Here is a 19,455-nt window from a genome sequence, read left to right on the forward strand (position 1 = left end):
TCTTTACCAATGGGCTACACCTCGCCCCTGATCAACCGGTCGATTCAACAGCCCTCTGCACAGTAGGCGAATACTCCGATTTTTAGGTATTTGATAAATCAGCTGCGAACTACTTAACTGGGCCAATGAGAATATTAAAAAACTAAATAATAATAATAATAATTAATAATTAGAACACACTACGATGATACAATTATATAATTTATTTCAGTGTAGGATGAAACCGATTATTACAAATAATGGAATGTTATAATAGTAAATAAGTTCAAACTGAATATAATTAATGTCGTATTGAAATAAATAATATATTAATATACGAAATATATTTCAAGTAATGGAAACAACGTAATATAGGTGGGGGGGGGGGGGGGTAGGGTGGTGGGGAAGGGGTCCCTTTGGTAGTAAACTTCACCCTATTAACATTGTCCCTTGTACGTGTTCCAGTCAGCACATCCCACCATTATTATACTCCTGCAGCTCAATGAACCGACCAATATAGGAACAAAGATAGACAAATATTAAAACCAAATTTCATAATGAAATTACAACAAAATTAATAGTCAAAGGCGTCGGAAGATACCACTAACTAGTAGTGGGGGTAAATTAGTTATATTACTTTTCCTTTCAACTGGACTTAGACAGGGAACTCTCTTTAACGTGCCCATATCTCACAAGAGGTTGGGGTACGTCGATCTCAAGTCCAATCTCTGGCATGGTCAGTGGTCTGACTTGGGACAGAAACGTTCACTGGAGATTCCTAATATTCAGGCTTGGGGGTGGGTGGCAGTGCTACCTATCAACTCACGCTTCCAAAGTTTTGTTTTGTTTAACGACACCACTGGAGCACATTGATTAATTAATCATCGGCTATTGGATGCCAAACATTTGGACATTCTGACTCACAGTCATCAGAGAAAACCCGTTACATTTTTTTCTAATGCAGCCAGAGATCTTTTATATGCACTTTCCCACAGCCAGGAAATCACATACACGAGAAAAAAAAAACCAATCAGCTTAATGGATCCACCGAGGTAGTTCGATCCTGCAACGTAAGCACCTCAAGCGAGCACTCAATCGCTCTCGCTTCCAACGTCTGTAATAGTGAAACTAAAGTTTATCAAATTCAAATTCATTCTGGTTTTGGCCCGTTTTCATGTGATATAGTTCCCTAACGCCTCCCTTTCCCTAAAAAAGAAAACTTGTGCTCCTCGGAGTCTAGCAAAGGAAGAGGTCTAGGGACAGTTTTCCCCTTCAGAAAGTATGAAACAAATATAATGTTTAATGCCTTAGATTTATTTTAGGCCATAAATATGCGGTCCTGCTTATTTCAAACTATGACTTCCTTCTGAACAAATATCTGTACAGCACGAATGTGATATTTAACATTGGTTATATGGATGGAACAATACGGGAATCACATTAACTATACACCTGGAAATTAATTTTTGTTTAAAGTTCAAGTTCTTCATTTGCATGGCGTTTTATAACTCATCAGCTGAATACATAACACAAATAATACAACATAGTTATACAAAATTCACACGTGCAAAACAATGCTGGGTGTGGTTTAAATATAATCATGGACAAATAAAGTGATATAAATTACATTTACCACATACCACATTAACTATCTTCCCGCATTAACCGATCTCGAGAGCTTTTACATAGTCTGTATCTACTGGGTAGTTACCGAGGTGACATGACTAATCACTTGGTAGAAGTACAACAGTGTGATTTCAGCTCCGTAGTTAATTACCATACATTGTCCTGCATATTTACGGTTTATGCCCCCCCATGACCCCCCCCCCCCCCCCCCCCCCCCCCCCCCCCCCCCCCCCCCCCCCCCCCCCCCCCCCCCCCCCCCCCCCCCCTCACGTGAATAGGCCAAACACAACATAAGAAAACAAAAACCGATAGGGGTAAGCGTAAAAGTTTGATAGTCTAGAGTTTGAAGGAAGTATAAACAAATTAAATACATAAATAGATTACATACTTTGTTGGAAAATACATAGAAATATGAGATACTTTGTTCGAAACTTAGATTTCCAAATTTTGATAAACAATCACAAACTATATATGTATGTTTTTGTTATGGCGGTACTAGAAATGATTACGAGATGGGGTAGGTTGGATTGGGTGTTTAAGTAAAAACAATTTAGTACCCAATATCCAAAAATAATTTAAACTATTTTGCAAACCACACAAACACATTTTAATACAGTAACAAATATGCGTAACATATCTTTAACTCCCCCCAATCTCAACGACTATGCAAAAGAAAAAAGTATCAAAACCAGACACAAATGGATATAAATTTAGGATCCACAATTACCACCAGAGCTATCTACAGCCATGCCCCGTTGATGTATTCATTTCTGGAATAACCTTCAAATAAAACGCAAAACAAGATGTCCGTCATAGCGGACTACATTTAACAGAATACAAACCCGTGTTACCAGATAATTTTGGCGATTCCCGATTATCACTTTCAGGTGTAAAGATATACTAAGTGAAAAACGTTTAGCAATTTGGTACTTCTGCATTGTACTTACCCACATTAAATGACGCGACCGTTACGCATTACATTTTGTATTGATAATAAATATCCTGTTATTTATACTGACAAATGATGCATCAATTAAACCCACTATCTGATATCTCTTTGTAAGTCACGACTCGTGACTCACGAGTTTTATTTTACTTAAGCACTTTACCAAATTGCTTAACTGTTTTGTCTTAGTATAGTAAATATGTGTAATATGTGATATGTATATATTGCTCAGGTGTACAAAAACAATCAATAATACAAATCAAAGCAGTCACTGATATTGGCACAAAGGCAAAAGTCATCAACCGGATTTGGACAGGGCCTACACCGTGTGTTTGATGCCAATAACTCTTACAATTGCGTGAAAATATTATTATTTTGATTATTTGCCCATTTGTATAAATATTATATACAAGTTAATCGAATTGTATTAGAAGCAATTCAATAAGGGCTGTTCTAGTTGCACTCACAAGGCGGCGTTGAAAATGGATCAAAATTCAACAGAAATTAATTTGTTTATGATTGAAATTTAAAAACGGGAGTAGATTAACGATGGAAGTGGTGAAAACAGGCACCAGTACTCTTTTAGTGACATCAGTATATCAGCTTGTCATATTTGATACCAGTATTCCAGTCAGAACACCACATACCACAAAAATGGATCGATTTGAAAACAATGGATTCTCACAGATCTCAAATGTCTAGAACAACCCTTAAAGTGGGCAGCCATGCTTTACACTTTAATTCTGACAAAAGACAGAAATATAATGCTTCCATAACGAATTGTTACCGACTGTCAGAAGACTTATCTGACGATTTATCAGAATATTTATCCCAATTTTTATCCACTTGCTTATCCTTGTCTTTCCTCGAAAACAGCCCTTTTCTGAAAATAGAATGTTTATCAGACTTCCCACTGGAAATGTTTCCATTGGTCTCCATTGGGGCATACTGAATTATGTAGTTGTAAACATTAGGGGAAGCCTTATCTTCGCTCTTGTCCTTTCTGGCGTAAAGCGATAACATGTAGTTGCCATGTTTTGTGAGATTCACCAAGAATTTGACCGTCTTATAACTGTGGGCGTCGCGTACCATAGTCACGTAATCCTTATTGTCCTCGTTTGGTTCACGAAGGAACTGGAAAGATAGGATTACGTTTTCAGGTACGTTCAGTTCCACCGTGCACTGATTGGAATCGTTGATCTTTATCACCGGGTCCTTGTGTGACACCATTCGCAGGCCAAACTCTTCGAAGGAAGCTGTCGGACCCCATTTGTTTCTTGACACGTTGATTTTTGGAATGTCTACGGGCTCGCTAACTTTGCCACAGTTGATTAAGTACTTGCAGGCATGCGACAGGGTATTGGTATCAGATCCTCCCTTCGGTCGGGCAAAGAGGTCAAGGCCGTACTGTCCCGGCTGCGGTAAATTCACAGCTATTTTCAAAACTCTCGAATCGGCCGATAAATGCACGAATGGATCCAGAACATGATCTTCCACCTGAGTCATTCGCAGCTTGGCTACAAACTGCAGTGGACGAGGGATGTTGAACTTCAGTTCAAACTTCTCATCTACAGTAAGAATACCCGCCTTGGCAGTATCCACGTTATCGTTCGTTTCTCCAGGCACTACTTCCTGAGGAATTGCAGAGAGGCCGAAATGTCTGAAAGCCTTTTTGGGGCCCCATTCTCCCGCTGCACAATTGGGAAGAGGATGCATCTTTCCAATCAAGCTGGAGCATGTTATCTTAAACTTACAGGCACATTTCAACCGAAAAGGAGCAAAGTTAGCGTTAGACTCTTCGAGACATCGATTTGACTCGTCGATCTTATTTGCGAATATCTCGAAGAAATAGTCTGATGCCATAGGAACGTGGATGCTGAACGTCACCATATTCTCTACCATCGTTTGGAAGACAAATCTCTCCAGACTAGCGCCTTTGTAAGACATTTCGTGTTTCCTGTCCTTGTCGGCAAAACGGAGCTGGTAGAAGAAGACCAGGTCGTTTTCCAGACGTTCTGGTATTTTGATGCTGATCTTCACCCCTCCTTTGTCGTCAGTCTGCAACACGGACAGACGGCTCTGGTCGAAGTGCATCCCGTAGTGGAAAAATACGGAACGCACGAACGGAAGAGCCTCGAACTCGTCCCGAGTGATGGGGATTTCAAGCAGCTGCCAGCTCTTCTCCAGCGGCCAGAACTCCTGAATGAACTCGTCAGGGTCCGTGAGGAAGTAGTGCTCGTCGTACTGGTAGCGGATCTGGTCGCGCTTCTTAGGTTTGTCCTTTTCCTTATCCTTATTCAGAACAAGGTGTCTGGAATGATAAGAAGATGTTTTCAACATAAAAGCATTTGATTTTTGTGACATGCTGTTACCTTTACTAATTAAGCAATTCTTTTGAACAATTTTTAAAAATGTAATCCAAATATTAATGTGGTTTATATTCCATGCTGAATTATTTAACACAAACATGTATAATACCAAGTGATTTCGACATAGTAGCAGTCCTCTTTTTGGCGGTGCATGAGTGATAGAGTCTTCAGCAAAGGATCTCCTCATGTAGCTGTCCTCATATAGAAGAGGCACTAGATAGCTTCATGGTATCAACCACAATTTTGCCAAATGCCCATTTGACACTGCATTATGCAGAGATACGGCCCTGATCACGTATTATGGTTTTGGTGTTAAAATTTGTAATAGCCATGGCAGTCCCCCCCCCCCCCCCCCCCACTAAACCCCTCCCCCCCAAAAAACCCCACCTCCATGGTTTACACATTCGCGAGTTCTTGTTTTTATATACATAACATATATAAAATCAATCAAGTTAAATTTAAAGTTTGTTTTGTTTAACGACATTACTAGAGCACATTGATTATTAATCATCAGTTACTGGATGTCAAACATTTAAATACTGTGATACACAAGTCTTCAGAAGAAACTCACTACATTGCTCCATTAGCAGCAAGGAATCTTTTATATGAACTCTTCCACAGACATACCATGGCCTTTGATATACCAGTCGTGGGGCATACTAGTTTGGACATGGGGAAAAAAACAAAACAATAAAATAATGGGTCCAACAAGGGGTTTCGATCCTTTTGACCTAAATACTCGGACAAGTACTCTACTGACTGAGCTAGATCCAACCCCAATAACACCTGTCAATGAATGGTTATTCTAAACACACCTGGCGCCCCAGTTACACTGAATCAGTCTCCAGTCGCCGTCGATGAGCACCGAGTTCCACGTGTTCTGGAAGGTGTCGTCCGTTATCTTCATGCCCGGCTCGTACCCCACACTCTTAGAGTGTCCCTTGATCTCCAGACAGTGCAGACCGCAGTAACTGTGGATTAACAATGGGGAATAACAATATAGAATAACAACAATGCCGATTTACAAATTAATTATCTTCATAAATTAAATAATATGAGTATTGAATATTGCACAATAATAACAGCTGAAAATGTAGGGCTGAATTTACGAAGCCACTTTTTCTTAAACGCAGCTGTTTAAGTATTATAAATACATGTAGTTACACGCGTATAAGACATAAACAGGTGTTTAAGTATATACTACTCAAAAGAATTTAAGGGTCAGACGATATTTTCGACATTATTTTCTGAATGTCAATTATATTAGCTAGACCATAATGTCACGCATGGTATTGTTCCATTTTGACGAAAGTGGGTCTAAGCAACCCATAAATGAATTAAAATCCACTGTCATTGACACTGTCGACTAGTTCTAATGGCGAAAACATGCTTACATTTGCACGTAAATTAGGGCGAAAGCGAAAGGTCTGCTAAGTGCCCATAACTTGCTTTTTCACAAAGCGCTTCATTTGCACACTTTGCACGTGTATTCCATGTTCCCAATGCTGAATTTCCGTATAATTGGAGCTTGCGTTCGTGTACGGTGCACACTCCAAATTCGACAATGGTACGACTTCAACTGACTATCGAAGATCGAGGAAGGGCTATTGCTTGGCTTCAGGATGGCAATACGCAAAGAAATGTTGCTCTGAGACTTGGTGTCAGTCAGAGTGTCGTTGGCCGACTGTGGCAACGGTACCAAGCAACGAATTCTGTTCGAAATCGTCCACGTTCGGGAAGACCCCGAAGCACTACAAATAGAGAGGACCGCTACATCACCAATATGGCTCTACGTCAACGCACAACCACTGCACGCCGATTACGTGACAATCTGCGGACTGCGACTGGAACTCGAGTGTCTGATCAAACCATACGCAATCGTCTGAGAGCCAATAATCTACGCTGCCGTCGCCAGGCTGTTCGACCACCACTCCTACCACGTCACAGAACGGCCAGACGTCACTGGTGCACGCTTCATCTGCGGTGGCAACGTGTTCAGTGGGGTCGAGTGATGTTCACTGATGAGTCCAGGTTTAGTCTCCAGTTCAACGACGGTCGGGTTCGTGTCTACAGACGTCCTGGGGAGCCTTCGCTGACGTTAACGTTAGACGACGTCACCGGTTCGGTGGTGGCAGCGTCATGGTGTGGGGCGGCATCTCTATCCACCACAGGACCCCCCTCTATGTGGTGGATGGTAATCTGAATGGAATCCGCTGTCTGAATGAGATTATCCAGCCGTTGGTCCTTCAGCAGATTGGCGGCGGGGCAGTTCTGCAGGATGACAATGCCAGACCCCACCGCGCCAGGGTGGTAACGGACTTTCTCAGACAACAAGGTATCGCCAGGATGGATTGGCCAGCATATTCGCCTGACTTGGCCCCAATAGAGAACGCCTATGACGAATTAGGCAGGAGAGTTCGGGATAACCGTGCCCCTCCGGCCAACCTTCATGATCTGGGTCAACTTCTTATGGCAGAGTGGCAGGCCATTCCCCAAGAGTTCTTCAGACGTCTGATCAACAGCATGAGGCAACGATGTGTCGAGTGTATTCGCGCCAGGGGTGGATTCACACACTATTAAACGAATGTTCTAATGTGTAAAATCCATGTTTGACAACCTTCAACTTTGACAGCATGTCATGTGACTTTCTTGTATACAGTGACGTTTATTTGTGGTTTTTTGTAAATATGGAACAATAAATAAAAAAAATTGTGTTGTTTACATCATCAATCTAATACACTCTGAAACTTATTTGGTTATAAATTTTTGACCCTTAAATTCTTTTGAGTAGTATATATTATAAATACATGTAGTTACACGCGTATAAGACATAAACAGGTGTTTAAGTATTATAAATACATGTAAATATATGTAGTTACACGCGTGTAAGACATAAGCAGGTGTTTAAGTATTGTAAATGCATGCAGTTACACGCGTGTAAGACATAAGCAGGTGTTTAAGTATTGTAAATGCATGCAGTTACACGCGTGTAAGACATAAGCAGGTGTTCAAGAATTGTAAATGTATGTAGTTACACGCGTATAAGACATAAAGCGGTGTTTAAGCATTGTAAATGTATGTAGTTACACGCGTATAAGACATAAAGCGGCTTTGTAAATTCAGCCCGTGTTCTTCGAGCACTGCTAAAGCAATACATGTCTCCTATTTGGCTCAACACATTTTGTATCTCCTAAGGTCTAGGGCCATAACTCTCGTCAAAAATGAGCCTATTCTAATAAACGTCAAACGTTATCTGTAACTACTGTATATGGAAAAGCTATACAAAAAGGTTCAGTCAATATCTTGAAGAAAGACAACTATTTTGGAACAGGCGGACAGACAGACAGACAGACAGACAGACGGAGACGAAACCTATAGTCCCCTCCTGTTGGATAGGTAGTGGAGTAAAATAAAACAGAATTGTTAATTTGTAACTACAGTATGTGATAAAGCTATACTAAAACGTTCAGCTCAATATCTTGAATCATTACCAAAACAAAAGGTCCGGAAACCCGTATGTGACACTGGCAGACAGGCAGACAGACAGATAGACAGTTGGACCCGTAAACGACTAAAACATAAGACATAATTTTCTATTTGTTTACCTGCACAGCCGCATGAAGAGCACGTGGTAGGTTTCCGTGCCGTACTTGATGCCTCTCAGCAGACCCATGGGCGTGTCCTCGTCAATGTCGTCATCGAACTCGATCACGTTCAGGTCCTTCACGGTGATCCACCGATATATCGCCCTGTACGATTAGAAAACAGGTGGATAAAAACAGGCATACATCGATTCATTACCCATATAGTCTACAATAAACGGTTACATAAATGAATTTTTCCACTCTATCTTTATGGCATGGACTATAATAATACACTGAAAACTGTTATAGCATACTTCTGCCATCATTCCGCGTTACTGTAATTGACATCGCTGAATGTTATTTACATTGATTGTGAAGCGATTACAATCATATTTAACGTGTGTGTTATAAAGCACACTTTGTTGATAAATAAATTATAGCATTCGTGGGAGTACCATACGAAATTAATTAAACTCGTTTGGAAATTGTTTTATACCCATCGTTCTTGTTCTTGGAATAAAAAAATTCCCAAACTCGTTTCATAAATTCCGCATAGCACTCCCGCTCGTGCAATAATCTATCTTTATTACAAACCAGTGTAACATATTGCTCATGTCATAACAATCACTTGATATCTAACTAGTCTAATATTGGCGTGACGTGAGCGTGACGTAAATCACTTGCTGACCCAATTCCTAGAAAAATAGCATGTAGTAGGTCTCGACGTCTGATTATTTCTGCGTTGCGGCTTGTTTGCAGTTGGTTAGTAATAAATAAAATACTAAACTAGCTTGCCTGTCATACCATTTTTATGAAACTCGTGAACAGTGTTAGTATCTGACGAGCTAATGCAAATACCAAACCTGTTCACTCATTTCATAAAATTGGTATGACAGGCATGACCGTTTAGTATTCTGTATATATTGTACTGTAAAAGACCCCCTCACCACCACAAAAAAAAAAAAAAAAAAAAGAAACCACGTAAAAAAAAAACCCACCTCAAAATAAAACAAAACAAAAGCACCACTGGTATATCGCTCTGTAACAACTGAACACTACCAGCCACACAGAGCTACATCGTACTTGTTTGACTGTTTAGTACTATATTAAGTAACAATAGTGTCCAAGATGGCCAGTTGTAAAGTGCCCATTTGTCACCGTTACTTGTTGTCTTGGCTTAATATAGTCCGGCATAGAAAATAGTTCCTCATAAAGTAATACTTTGGAATTCTCCTATGCATTTTGAAATCTTTCTTTGATGATTACAAGTAGGTTGATATCTGTAATATTTAAATAACCCATGTTTTGAAGTTACTTGTTGCATGTAGTACTGATACCAACTGTGCAAATGGTATATTGCCACTTGTATAACAGCAACACTAGGCGGTGTTCATGCATGTGGGTGGCTAAATGGAAATGTTCGTGGTCCACCTATGATTATTATTATTTTTTAAACACGGTACTTGTCAAGGGAGACTACTCCCTAAAACCTAGCAAGTCACATGACCCTCTAGATAGTGTTACATTTTTATCAGAATATATTCCGACATAAAAATGGTATATATATTATAGCAGACTGTAGGATGTTACAATGCTGTATTAATGATGTACCTGGCTTTTTCCAGGTCGGTCACCAGGTTTTCCGTCAGCTGTCTCACTAGATCCGTGTAAGTCAGCTGTTCGTTTTCTGCCACCTGTTAATAAAAAAAACGCCAATACAATATCATAATTACACCAACTCTCACCTGATGTGCGATGGGTGGTGGGAGCCATCCCATTTGCTGGACCCAATGGATTTTCCCGTCCCAATTAGTGTTCCAAAACTGATATAACAACAACCCATGGTATGTGCTTTGAACTGCATTTCTGTCAGTTGAAATGTGCATATAAAAGATCAAGCGATGCTATTTGATAGTAGTGTAGGTAGCGACATGGGCTTTTTCTGGCTTTCTAGACCAAGTAGCCTATCGGAATAACAGCCGTAGTTTAAACCTTATGTCAATATGCCAATAGCCGTAGTTAAAACCTTATTTTATACCCCAAACAGCCGTAAAGTAAACTTTACGTGAACTTTACGCGAAGACGTCAACATAGCCGTAGTTTAAACCTTATGTCAAAACTCCAAATGACCGTAGTTTAAACCTTATGTCAAGACGCCAAATGACCGTCCTTTAAACCTTATGTCAAGACGCCAAATGATCGTACTTTAAACCTTTTATCAAGATTCCAAATGACCGTAGTTTAAACGTTATGTCAAGATGCTAAATGGCCGTAGTTTAAACCTTATGTCAAGATGCCAAATGACCGTACTTTAAACCTTTTGTCAAGATTCCAAATGACCGTACTTTAAACCTTATGTCAAGACCCCAAATGGCTGTAGTTTAAAACTTATGTCAAGATGCCAAATGGCCGTAGTTTAAACGTTATGTCAAGATGCTAAATGGCCGTAGTTTAAACCTTATGTTAAGACATCAAATGACCGTACTTTAAACCATTACATTGACATTGAACAACCGTTGATTAATCAATAACAGAGTTATTGAGACATACGTTTTGATGAAAAAAATAAACTAGTCTAACAGCAGTCATGTGCTTCTGTAATATGCCACAACATCACAAGAAGGAAATGTTTATTTAACGACGCACTCAACTCATTTTATTTACGGTTATATGGTGTCGGACATATGGTTAGGGACCACACAGATATAGAGATAGGAAACCCGATGTCGCCAGTTCATTGGTTACTCTTTTCGATTAGCAGCAAGGGATCTTTTATATGCACCATCCCACAGACAGGATAACATATACCACGGCCTTTGATATACCAGTCGTGGTGCACTGGCTGGAGCGAGAAATATCACATATTCAATACTGGATAGTTAAAAAAACATATTCGTGAAATGAAAAACATCATTGACAAAAGGCTTCAGGCATCCCGTACAGAACCTATTACATTTTTTCATTAAAAGACATTTGCTTCACAATTTGCAATAATCAACAATATTAATAACATAAAATCCGCTCTCTGTATTCTCTAAATATTGCAAGTTATTAAACATGTTGATCTGGGTTGTACACTACGCGAGTAATTAATTTCCCAAAGCCAGTGTCAGTTACTGTCATTCATAAAGTGCTAATATATCAAAAGACAATTGTGCAATTTGTTATCGTGCTAATGTATTTGTTTAAAGTCAAGTAGTGCAATTGTACATCAATCATTATGTATTTGCACTGTCGATATATACACAGGAATCGTTTATGATATTACATCAACCCATTTATTAGTATTGATACTGACTAGGCACGTGTGCAGGAATTTTAGCGGTGTATATGTGTGTGTGTGGAGGGGGGGGGTGGGGGGAGGGGGGTGGGTGGGGGGGGGGTAGGGGGTTAGACTGTGGCCGAGTCATGCTCCCTCGGAAAATATATTGAGAAAAAGGAGAAACTTTGCTTGTGCAGGAGGATTCGACCCAACCCCCCCCAAACCCGACTGTTTACATGATGCAATTGTAACAAAATTATACATATATTACTAGGGTATATATTTTGTTCCCTTAATGTGAAAATTGACAGTAGGGCAGCAACGAATAGCGAGAAAGTCAAGAAAAAGAACTTAACAACCATCGCACAAGAAATGTTTAATAATGAAATGTGTGGCAGCAATTTCTCTCGACCCGCAAGAAAACTTCCAACTAACTTTAAATGATTAAAAGTTTCAGAAAATGACTGATTTGTTAGTTGCTCAATCTGATTAAAATGAGATCTACTGGTAGATCTAACAGCATTGCGTGGACTCCCATGTCCAGGTGACATTTCATCTATAAATAACAATTTAAATATCAACCAATTGCACTTCGCCTTTTATAGCGTTATTCGGAAGTATACAAAATCTAAAAATATCGGGCGAGACTATTTATGCAATAGGCGAACTTGTTGGTCTATATCAACATTGAAAAAAACAGGTGGAAAAGTGTAGTAATAAACTCTGGATTGTATACTAGTATATACAGAGTTTATGGCTGTATCATCACGGGGTTGTTTTTTTTCGTCTTAAAACGAATTTTATATAAAATTTTATATTGAAATTAGTTTCCGGCATACTTCGTAATTCACCCGAATCATTTCGTATACCCTCGGCATAATCCTGAATGTTTTCAAATTCTTTTCAAATCACTGGCATGATTTTTCAAGTAAGGTTTTGATTGGTCGAATAAAAGGTCAACTGGACATGAGCTCCAACGGGCTGCTGTTAGATGCACATGTAATCGTGGAGCTAATTTTAATTAGATTGTTAGTTGCTCTATCGCCTCGAACACCCACTACCGTTGATACCTACATAACTGCATACATATTAAAAAAAAACCCACATGTAATGTCATGCAGTTTAACGCTGCAAAGCGAAAGGAAAAAACACCGAACTGGCAAGGAGAAAGGGACAATATTTGTCCAGATTGCTAAACCGGGATTCTACAAAACGTGTGCACATGTGACTAAGAATACATGCTAATTTATACAAGAGTTTAAATTTTAAAACAGAAAGAGACGAGCTTCGTTTTCCTTTGTGAATTATTAACTCGAGTATCTGCGAACAAACAGCTGCCGTTTGTTGCCGTCTCGCCTTAAATGAACTGCCGCTAGTTTACGTGTTCGGAGTTTGCACATTTAGTACGAACAAACACCGTTAAAATACTATAGTCGTTATGGCCTTATTTAAAATGAAATACATCCGAGATTACACCGTCCATTGGTCCTATGGTAACATCACGAACTAACGGGTTCCGTCGATAAAAAAGAGATTTGTTTGACAACATCAAACTTTATTTATAGTCCGTCTGCGTCAGAAGGGAACTGATGAATTGACATGTATTTATAATGAATAATGTTAAAACTGGTGTAAAAATATCATTAGGTTTTCATCACATACCAACTCCCTTAAAGGGACATACCCTACTTTTTAAACACTAAGGCATATTTTTTACTATTAGAGCCGTTTTTTGACAACTGAAATCATACTTTATTTAGATTTTATTGTTTAGATTAGGCTACATATTTCCATACAAGTGAAGTGTTTTTGGTCATCCTGGTATTTTTAATATCTCAAAATGCATTTCGCATATTTTAAAAAACGCACGTGCGTCAGTGGTAACAGTTATGGAGTCAAGTTGTAGTCTATTTTAGAGGGTATATCACCATTTCAAAGTCACAAGACTCATGTTTCACTCAGTTGTAAATTTATCCAAATGTGTTACAGGTTTGTAGATTAACTAAACTTAATGTTAATTTTCACAGGTTAAAACTAGGATCTGTCCCTTTAACGCATTTTAAAACAAAAACATGTAAATAAAAAAGGTTGGTTGTTGTTGGGGGGTTTTTGGGTGTTTTTTTTTTTTTTTTTTGGGGGGGGGGGTTGGGTTTTTTTTTTTTTTTTTTATAGCAAATTGCTATCCCATTTGTATATTTTAAAACTCATTTTAATACAGGGGTGAAGATAAACTGCTTGAACAGCCAAGGTGGGCAGTTTTACCTGGATTTCCCATCAATGAAGGTTGATTTTCCGTAACATTTGGAGAAAACGTAAGGATACGGTTTGTTCTTAATACCAAAATACAATTATAACCGAGGTAAACTGGCTATGGCCCACAGGTTATTTACGTAGCTTCACTTCAGGGGGGTATGTATACTTAACAACGAAAGTTTAGCTAATGTTAAAAGAAATGGTATAACATTTATAAATTAACCTATTTTTATTAATTAGTATTCACATCTGAAATGTTTACCATTTACAAATATAAACTCATCAACCTTTGCCTTAACACAACATGAGGACCTGGTTTTCTTTTAAGTTTATTCAACCATGGCAAATTTAGACGTCATAAAAATATTTGCTAAACTTTCGTTGTTGAGTATAGTATTTTTACCTGAATTATTACTGGCAATGCAGTACATACACTAAAGTTAGAACTGAGTGTGCATTTGCTTAACCTTGGCTGTTCCATTAGTTGTCTTTCTTTTTGTGACAAGATTGGAAGATTATTCTTTAGAATTTGATGACAATATGTTAAGAAACGTTTTCGTTTATACTGAGATTTTTAGAAACAAAATGTTGTGTTTTGATATGACTTCAAATTCTGATAATAAATGTGACTACCCCACAGATTGTAGGATAAATACATACTCATAATTGATTTGGTATTGGTTTAAGACTTAATGCTTTTTTATACTCTGATAATAAATATAACTATTCCACAGACACACATACCGATACATAATTAATGCAATCATTCAACACACTCTAAATACATGTATACGTTGTTAATAAAAGCAAATATTCAACAGACTGTAGATAACTATACACTGATAACTTATGCACACATTCAACATACTGTAGATACATATATACTGCTAATTAATGCAATATATTCAACACTGTAGATTTATACTGATACTTGATGCAAATATTCAACAGACTGTAGATATATACTAATAATTAATGCAAATATTTAACAGACTGTAAATAAACACATAGTAATAATTAATGCACATATTCAACAGACCAAACACATATGGTACTCTGATAATGCAAATATTTTAGAACCTAAACTAACACGTACTTTGATAACTTGGTCGTCTATGTCACTGAAGATGCTGGCATCTCGGTAGAGATCTTTCTTGCGACAAGATGGCGGATGCGGGGACGGTGGCTGAACAACAGCGGGGGCCTGCAGAACTTCCAGTAGTTCTACCATTTTAACTGTCTCGGGCTCATTTGTTCCGTTTTCCTTCGGTTCGATAACATGCTGACCATTGCTTTTGTCTTTATTTTTCTGTGATAAAATAATAAGTTTATTGATTAACTGAAGAAAAATAAGTCCATCGTATGAAGCAAGCGCTAACATTTCTATTAAATATCAAATAACGGTTTAATACTTTCTGTAGTAAAGGTATAACATCCGATTGTGATTTTGAAGTTAATACTTTGGGAGGGTGGCAAATCAGATTATTTGATTACCCATCATTCTCCAGACTAGTTCAAGGAGAGTAATTTGTAGCTCCTCTTAGTATATAATGTGAATTTGTTTTAAATAGTACTACACAAGGATTAAATATCAATTCTCAATACGGCATTATCTTAAATGGCTCCCCATAATCAAATCTGAACGACAAAACCGTATTCCAATATCGAAATCGTATCTATGCACAAGGTAGAGTCGAAAGGCAAAGTCGTGATTCCCTCCATGATCCCCACCACCAAGTGATCGTCCTTAGGAGGACCGCTTGTCCCTAGGACCACCACTCCCATAGGAGATGTGTGACAGGATGTTGCATCCCTGTTGCATCGATCTAGGAGGACTGCCACTCCCAAGACTAGCACAGAAACTAAGTTAGGGATGCAAGCAATTAATTACTCCTCTCAATGTTTTTTTTTCACGGGGAGCTCTGTAACCACTAACACTAACCCCACTGTCCTGGACAGACCGTGTGTGCCCAGGACAGCGTGCTTGAACCTTAACTGGATTATAAGCACGGAAATAAGTTGAAATTAAATTAAATGTAAACGATTCTTGTGTTCATCCCACCTGTATCTGGAGCTCCTTCTCGAGTTCTCGCTCGAGTTCTCGCTTCAGCTCTTGCTGTTTGATGGCCAGAAGTCTCAGCATCTCTCGACTCTGCTTCGTCACCAATTCAGACGTGGCGGACTGCTCCTTCTGTCGCAGACGAACAGTCATCGACTTCTTTTTCCGTTCTCGTTTCAGAGTCATCGTCTGCTCGAGATCTTTCTTTTCATTTTCAAACTGAACGGTCATCATCTGCGAAAAAAGAGAAGATAAAACAAAATGTGTGTGTATGAATTACCTCTCTATCTATCTACCTCTCTATCTATCTATCTGTCTATCTGTCTATCACTGTGGGTGGGTGTGCTTGCGTGTGGTTTTATCTCTCTCTTTCTTTTTTTTCTCTCTCACACAGTGAGAGAGAGAGAGAGAGAGAGAGAGAGAGAGAGAGAGAGAGAGAGAGAGAGAGAGAGAGAGAGAGAGAGAGAGAGACTCACTTCACATTTGAATATTCATGTCGGGCAACGACCAACTTAAAGAAATCTTAAACGACTAGAGGTTGCCTGCAATATTAGCTGGTGAGATGTAGTTGTGAGACAAATATTTACCAAATACTGGAACGTCTAGAATAGCTAAGTCATTATGCATCAGGGCAATAATGGTTTAATATGTTGCCTACATTTATAAAGCGAAATAAAACTATCTGCTTAAATTGGGGCTAGCTTTGACACTCTCAAAGTTCTCCAATTGCGAATTTTATTTTAATTTGGCAAAATAATTTCATGTAATGTTTGATATTTTTTGGAAAATAATTGTGGGTTTCTGCTTTTTTTAAGTTTAGAGAGTAAATGTGGGTACACCAAACTCAAAATAGCAAACTGTATTGTATTCCATAAGACATTTTTGAGGTAATATGGATTTTCATTTCTTACCAAATTTCTGTCTGTACCTGGTATTGCATGTATAGGTATTTGGGTATACAGTTGAAAGAAATAGTGAATATTTTATATCAAATATGAAAACTAGAACCTACGCGAGAGGTTTCAAACGAAGCAGAATCGTCAACACATTTTAAAATAACCGTGACCTTACCATGGAGTCTGATTCGTCCCGTATTGAATCCAAACTCATCACAAATTATTATCAATGCATAGCAGAACGTCGATACATTTATGAAACATAGGGACAGAACATCATCATAGGGACAGAACATCATTTGGAAATTTGATTGTATACTTATTAACTTCAACCAAATGTCCCTTGCGTGCTGTAACCTCACCGTGGTGCAGGGGTGTAACATTCTCTTTGAGAATGGCCAATACAGCACAATAAAAATTTTGAGTAAAAGTCAGTATCTATCTGTGATATTTGTATTTTTGTACAGTTCTTTACACTGTTTTTATTTAAATCTTGAATTTTTATATTGATGTTGATCATCACTTTATTTATTTGCATTACCATAGTTTGACACCCAATAGCCGATATATTTTTCGTGCTGGGGTGTCGTTAAACATTCATTCATTCATTCGACCAAATGTTGACGTATTCTGGCAGCCATAAAACCAAACGACTGAACAGCATAACGGAACATGTTATGTCCTGATAACAAGATTAATTTGTCCCTAACATGACAATTAAATATGTAAAAAAAAACCTAAAATCTACTGGGAGTTATCACAGACACAACCAAATGGATTAACTACAGACCATTTAAAAGTTGTAATGTTGGCATGGTGGCAGTATAATGAATTACGACCAGTTGAATAAAAAAAACACCTTTTTTCGAACTCTTCTGTCATGTCGGTTCTGAACTAATACACAAAATTAATTTGTCCCTAAAAAGGGTTAAATAAATGATAATTAAATTTGTAAAACCAAACCTACTGGGAGTTATCACCGACACAACCAAATGGATTAACTACAGACCATTTAAAAGTTGTAATGTTGGCATGGTGGCAGTATAATGAATTACGACCAGTTGAATAAAGAAATCCTTTTCTCGAACTCTTCTGTCATGTCGGTTCTGAGTTCATACACGTTCACAGATCTTCAGGACAATAAGGGTTTATTACAAGTTGCCTGCCCTTTGATGGGATGGCAGCTACATGGCTTTACCTCGTGGACGGGGCAAAGAATTTTAGATAAAGTTATGTTCAAAAGTACATTACATTGCAAGCTTAGATTCCATGGCTCCAAATGCGTCTAAATGTAGGGGAGAATGTATCGACTACGTTCATCCAAGAATGTCCTTGCCAAAAGAACCGAACGAGCAATCCACAACATATATACAGATAGCATGATTGGTGTTCTGTTTGTGGTTAAAATATATAATAAATTTCAAGAATGACACTACACTGGACTATTTTTCAATAACTATAACCTAAATAATAAAATTATATAGTATACTTTATAATAATCCAGTGTTTTAATTTCTAAATTTTAATTTTTAAACCAGTTCTGATCGTTCTAATATAATTGAGCTAAATTGATGTATACAACATAGTAACCGACGTTTAACCAACTGACAATGTAATTTTCAGTTGGTCGATGAAAGTAAAGTTTATTTTATTTAACGACGCCGCTAGAGCACATTGATTTTTTATCTTATCATCGGCTATTGGACGTCAAACATATGGTCATTCTGACACTGTTTTTAGAGGAAAACCGCTGTCGCCACATAGGCTACTCTTTTTACGACAGGCAGCAAGGGATCTTTTATTTGCGCTTCCCACAGGCAGGATAGCACAAACCATGGCCTTTGTTGAACCAGTTATGGATCACTGGTCGGTGCAAGTGGTTTACACCTACCCACTGAGCCTTGCGGAGCACTCACTCAGGGTTTGGAGTCGGTATCTGGATTAAAAATCCCATGCCTCGACTGGGATCCGAACCCAGTACCTACCAGCCTGTAGACCGATGGCCTGCCACGACGCCACTGAGGCCGGTCAGAGTTGGTCGATGATGTTTTCAGTATAAATTCTAAGTTCTAAATCCTATTATACCATTAAGACATATATTGAAAATGTATTTCAATATAGATTTATAATATACTGTCATGTAATACTGATACCTATAAATGAAATTAATAATATCAATGATTAAGAGCATGCAAAGACACAGGGAGTATATATTGATGTATACACACTTGGAACATGCGGAGAGTTTGGCAAACAGAAAATATAATCGACAACTCAATAGAAAGAAAGAAATGTTTTATTTAACGACGCACTCAACACATTTTATTTACGGGTTATATGGCGTCAGACATATGGTTAAGGACCACACAGATTTTGAGAGGAAACCCGCTGTCGCCACTACATGGACTACTCTTTCTGATTAGCAGCAAGGGATCTTTTATTTGCGCTTCCCACAGGCAGGATAGCACAAACCATGGTCTT

General features: G+C 38.4%; 1 protein-coding gene across 2 annotated transcripts in view; it reads right to left on the reverse strand.

Moving 5' to 3' along the window:
* Window positions 1–1,851: 1,851 nt before the first annotated feature.
* Window positions 1,852–19,455, reverse strand: part of LOC121374910 (hillarin-like) — a 76,823-nt gene continuing 59,219 nt past the window's right edge. For both annotated transcript variants that reach the window (XM_041502043.1, XM_041502042.1), the window contains 6 exons: window positions 16,082–16,312; window positions 15,116–15,328; window positions 10,116–10,198; window positions 8,526–8,669; window positions 5,736–5,891; window positions 1,852–4,862 (listed from right to left, as the gene is read on the reverse strand). In XM_041502043.1, the coding sequence (XP_041357977.1) occupies window positions 3,335–4,862; window positions 5,736–5,891; window positions 8,526–8,669; window positions 10,116–10,198; window positions 15,116–15,328; window positions 16,082–16,312 (2,355 nt within the window). In that variant the 3' untranslated portion in view covers window positions 1,852–3,334. The remainder of the gene's footprint in view (window positions 4,863–5,735; window positions 5,892–8,525; window positions 8,670–10,115; window positions 10,199–15,115; window positions 15,329–16,081; window positions 16,313–19,455) is intronic.

The sequence above is a fragment of the Gigantopelta aegis genome, chromosome 6 (assembly GCF_016097555.1).
Source record: "Gigantopelta aegis isolate Gae_Host chromosome 6, Gae_host_genome, whole genome shotgun sequence".
Classification (NCBI taxonomy): Eukaryota; Metazoa; Mollusca; class Gastropoda; order Neomphalida; family Peltospiridae; genus Gigantopelta; species Gigantopelta aegis.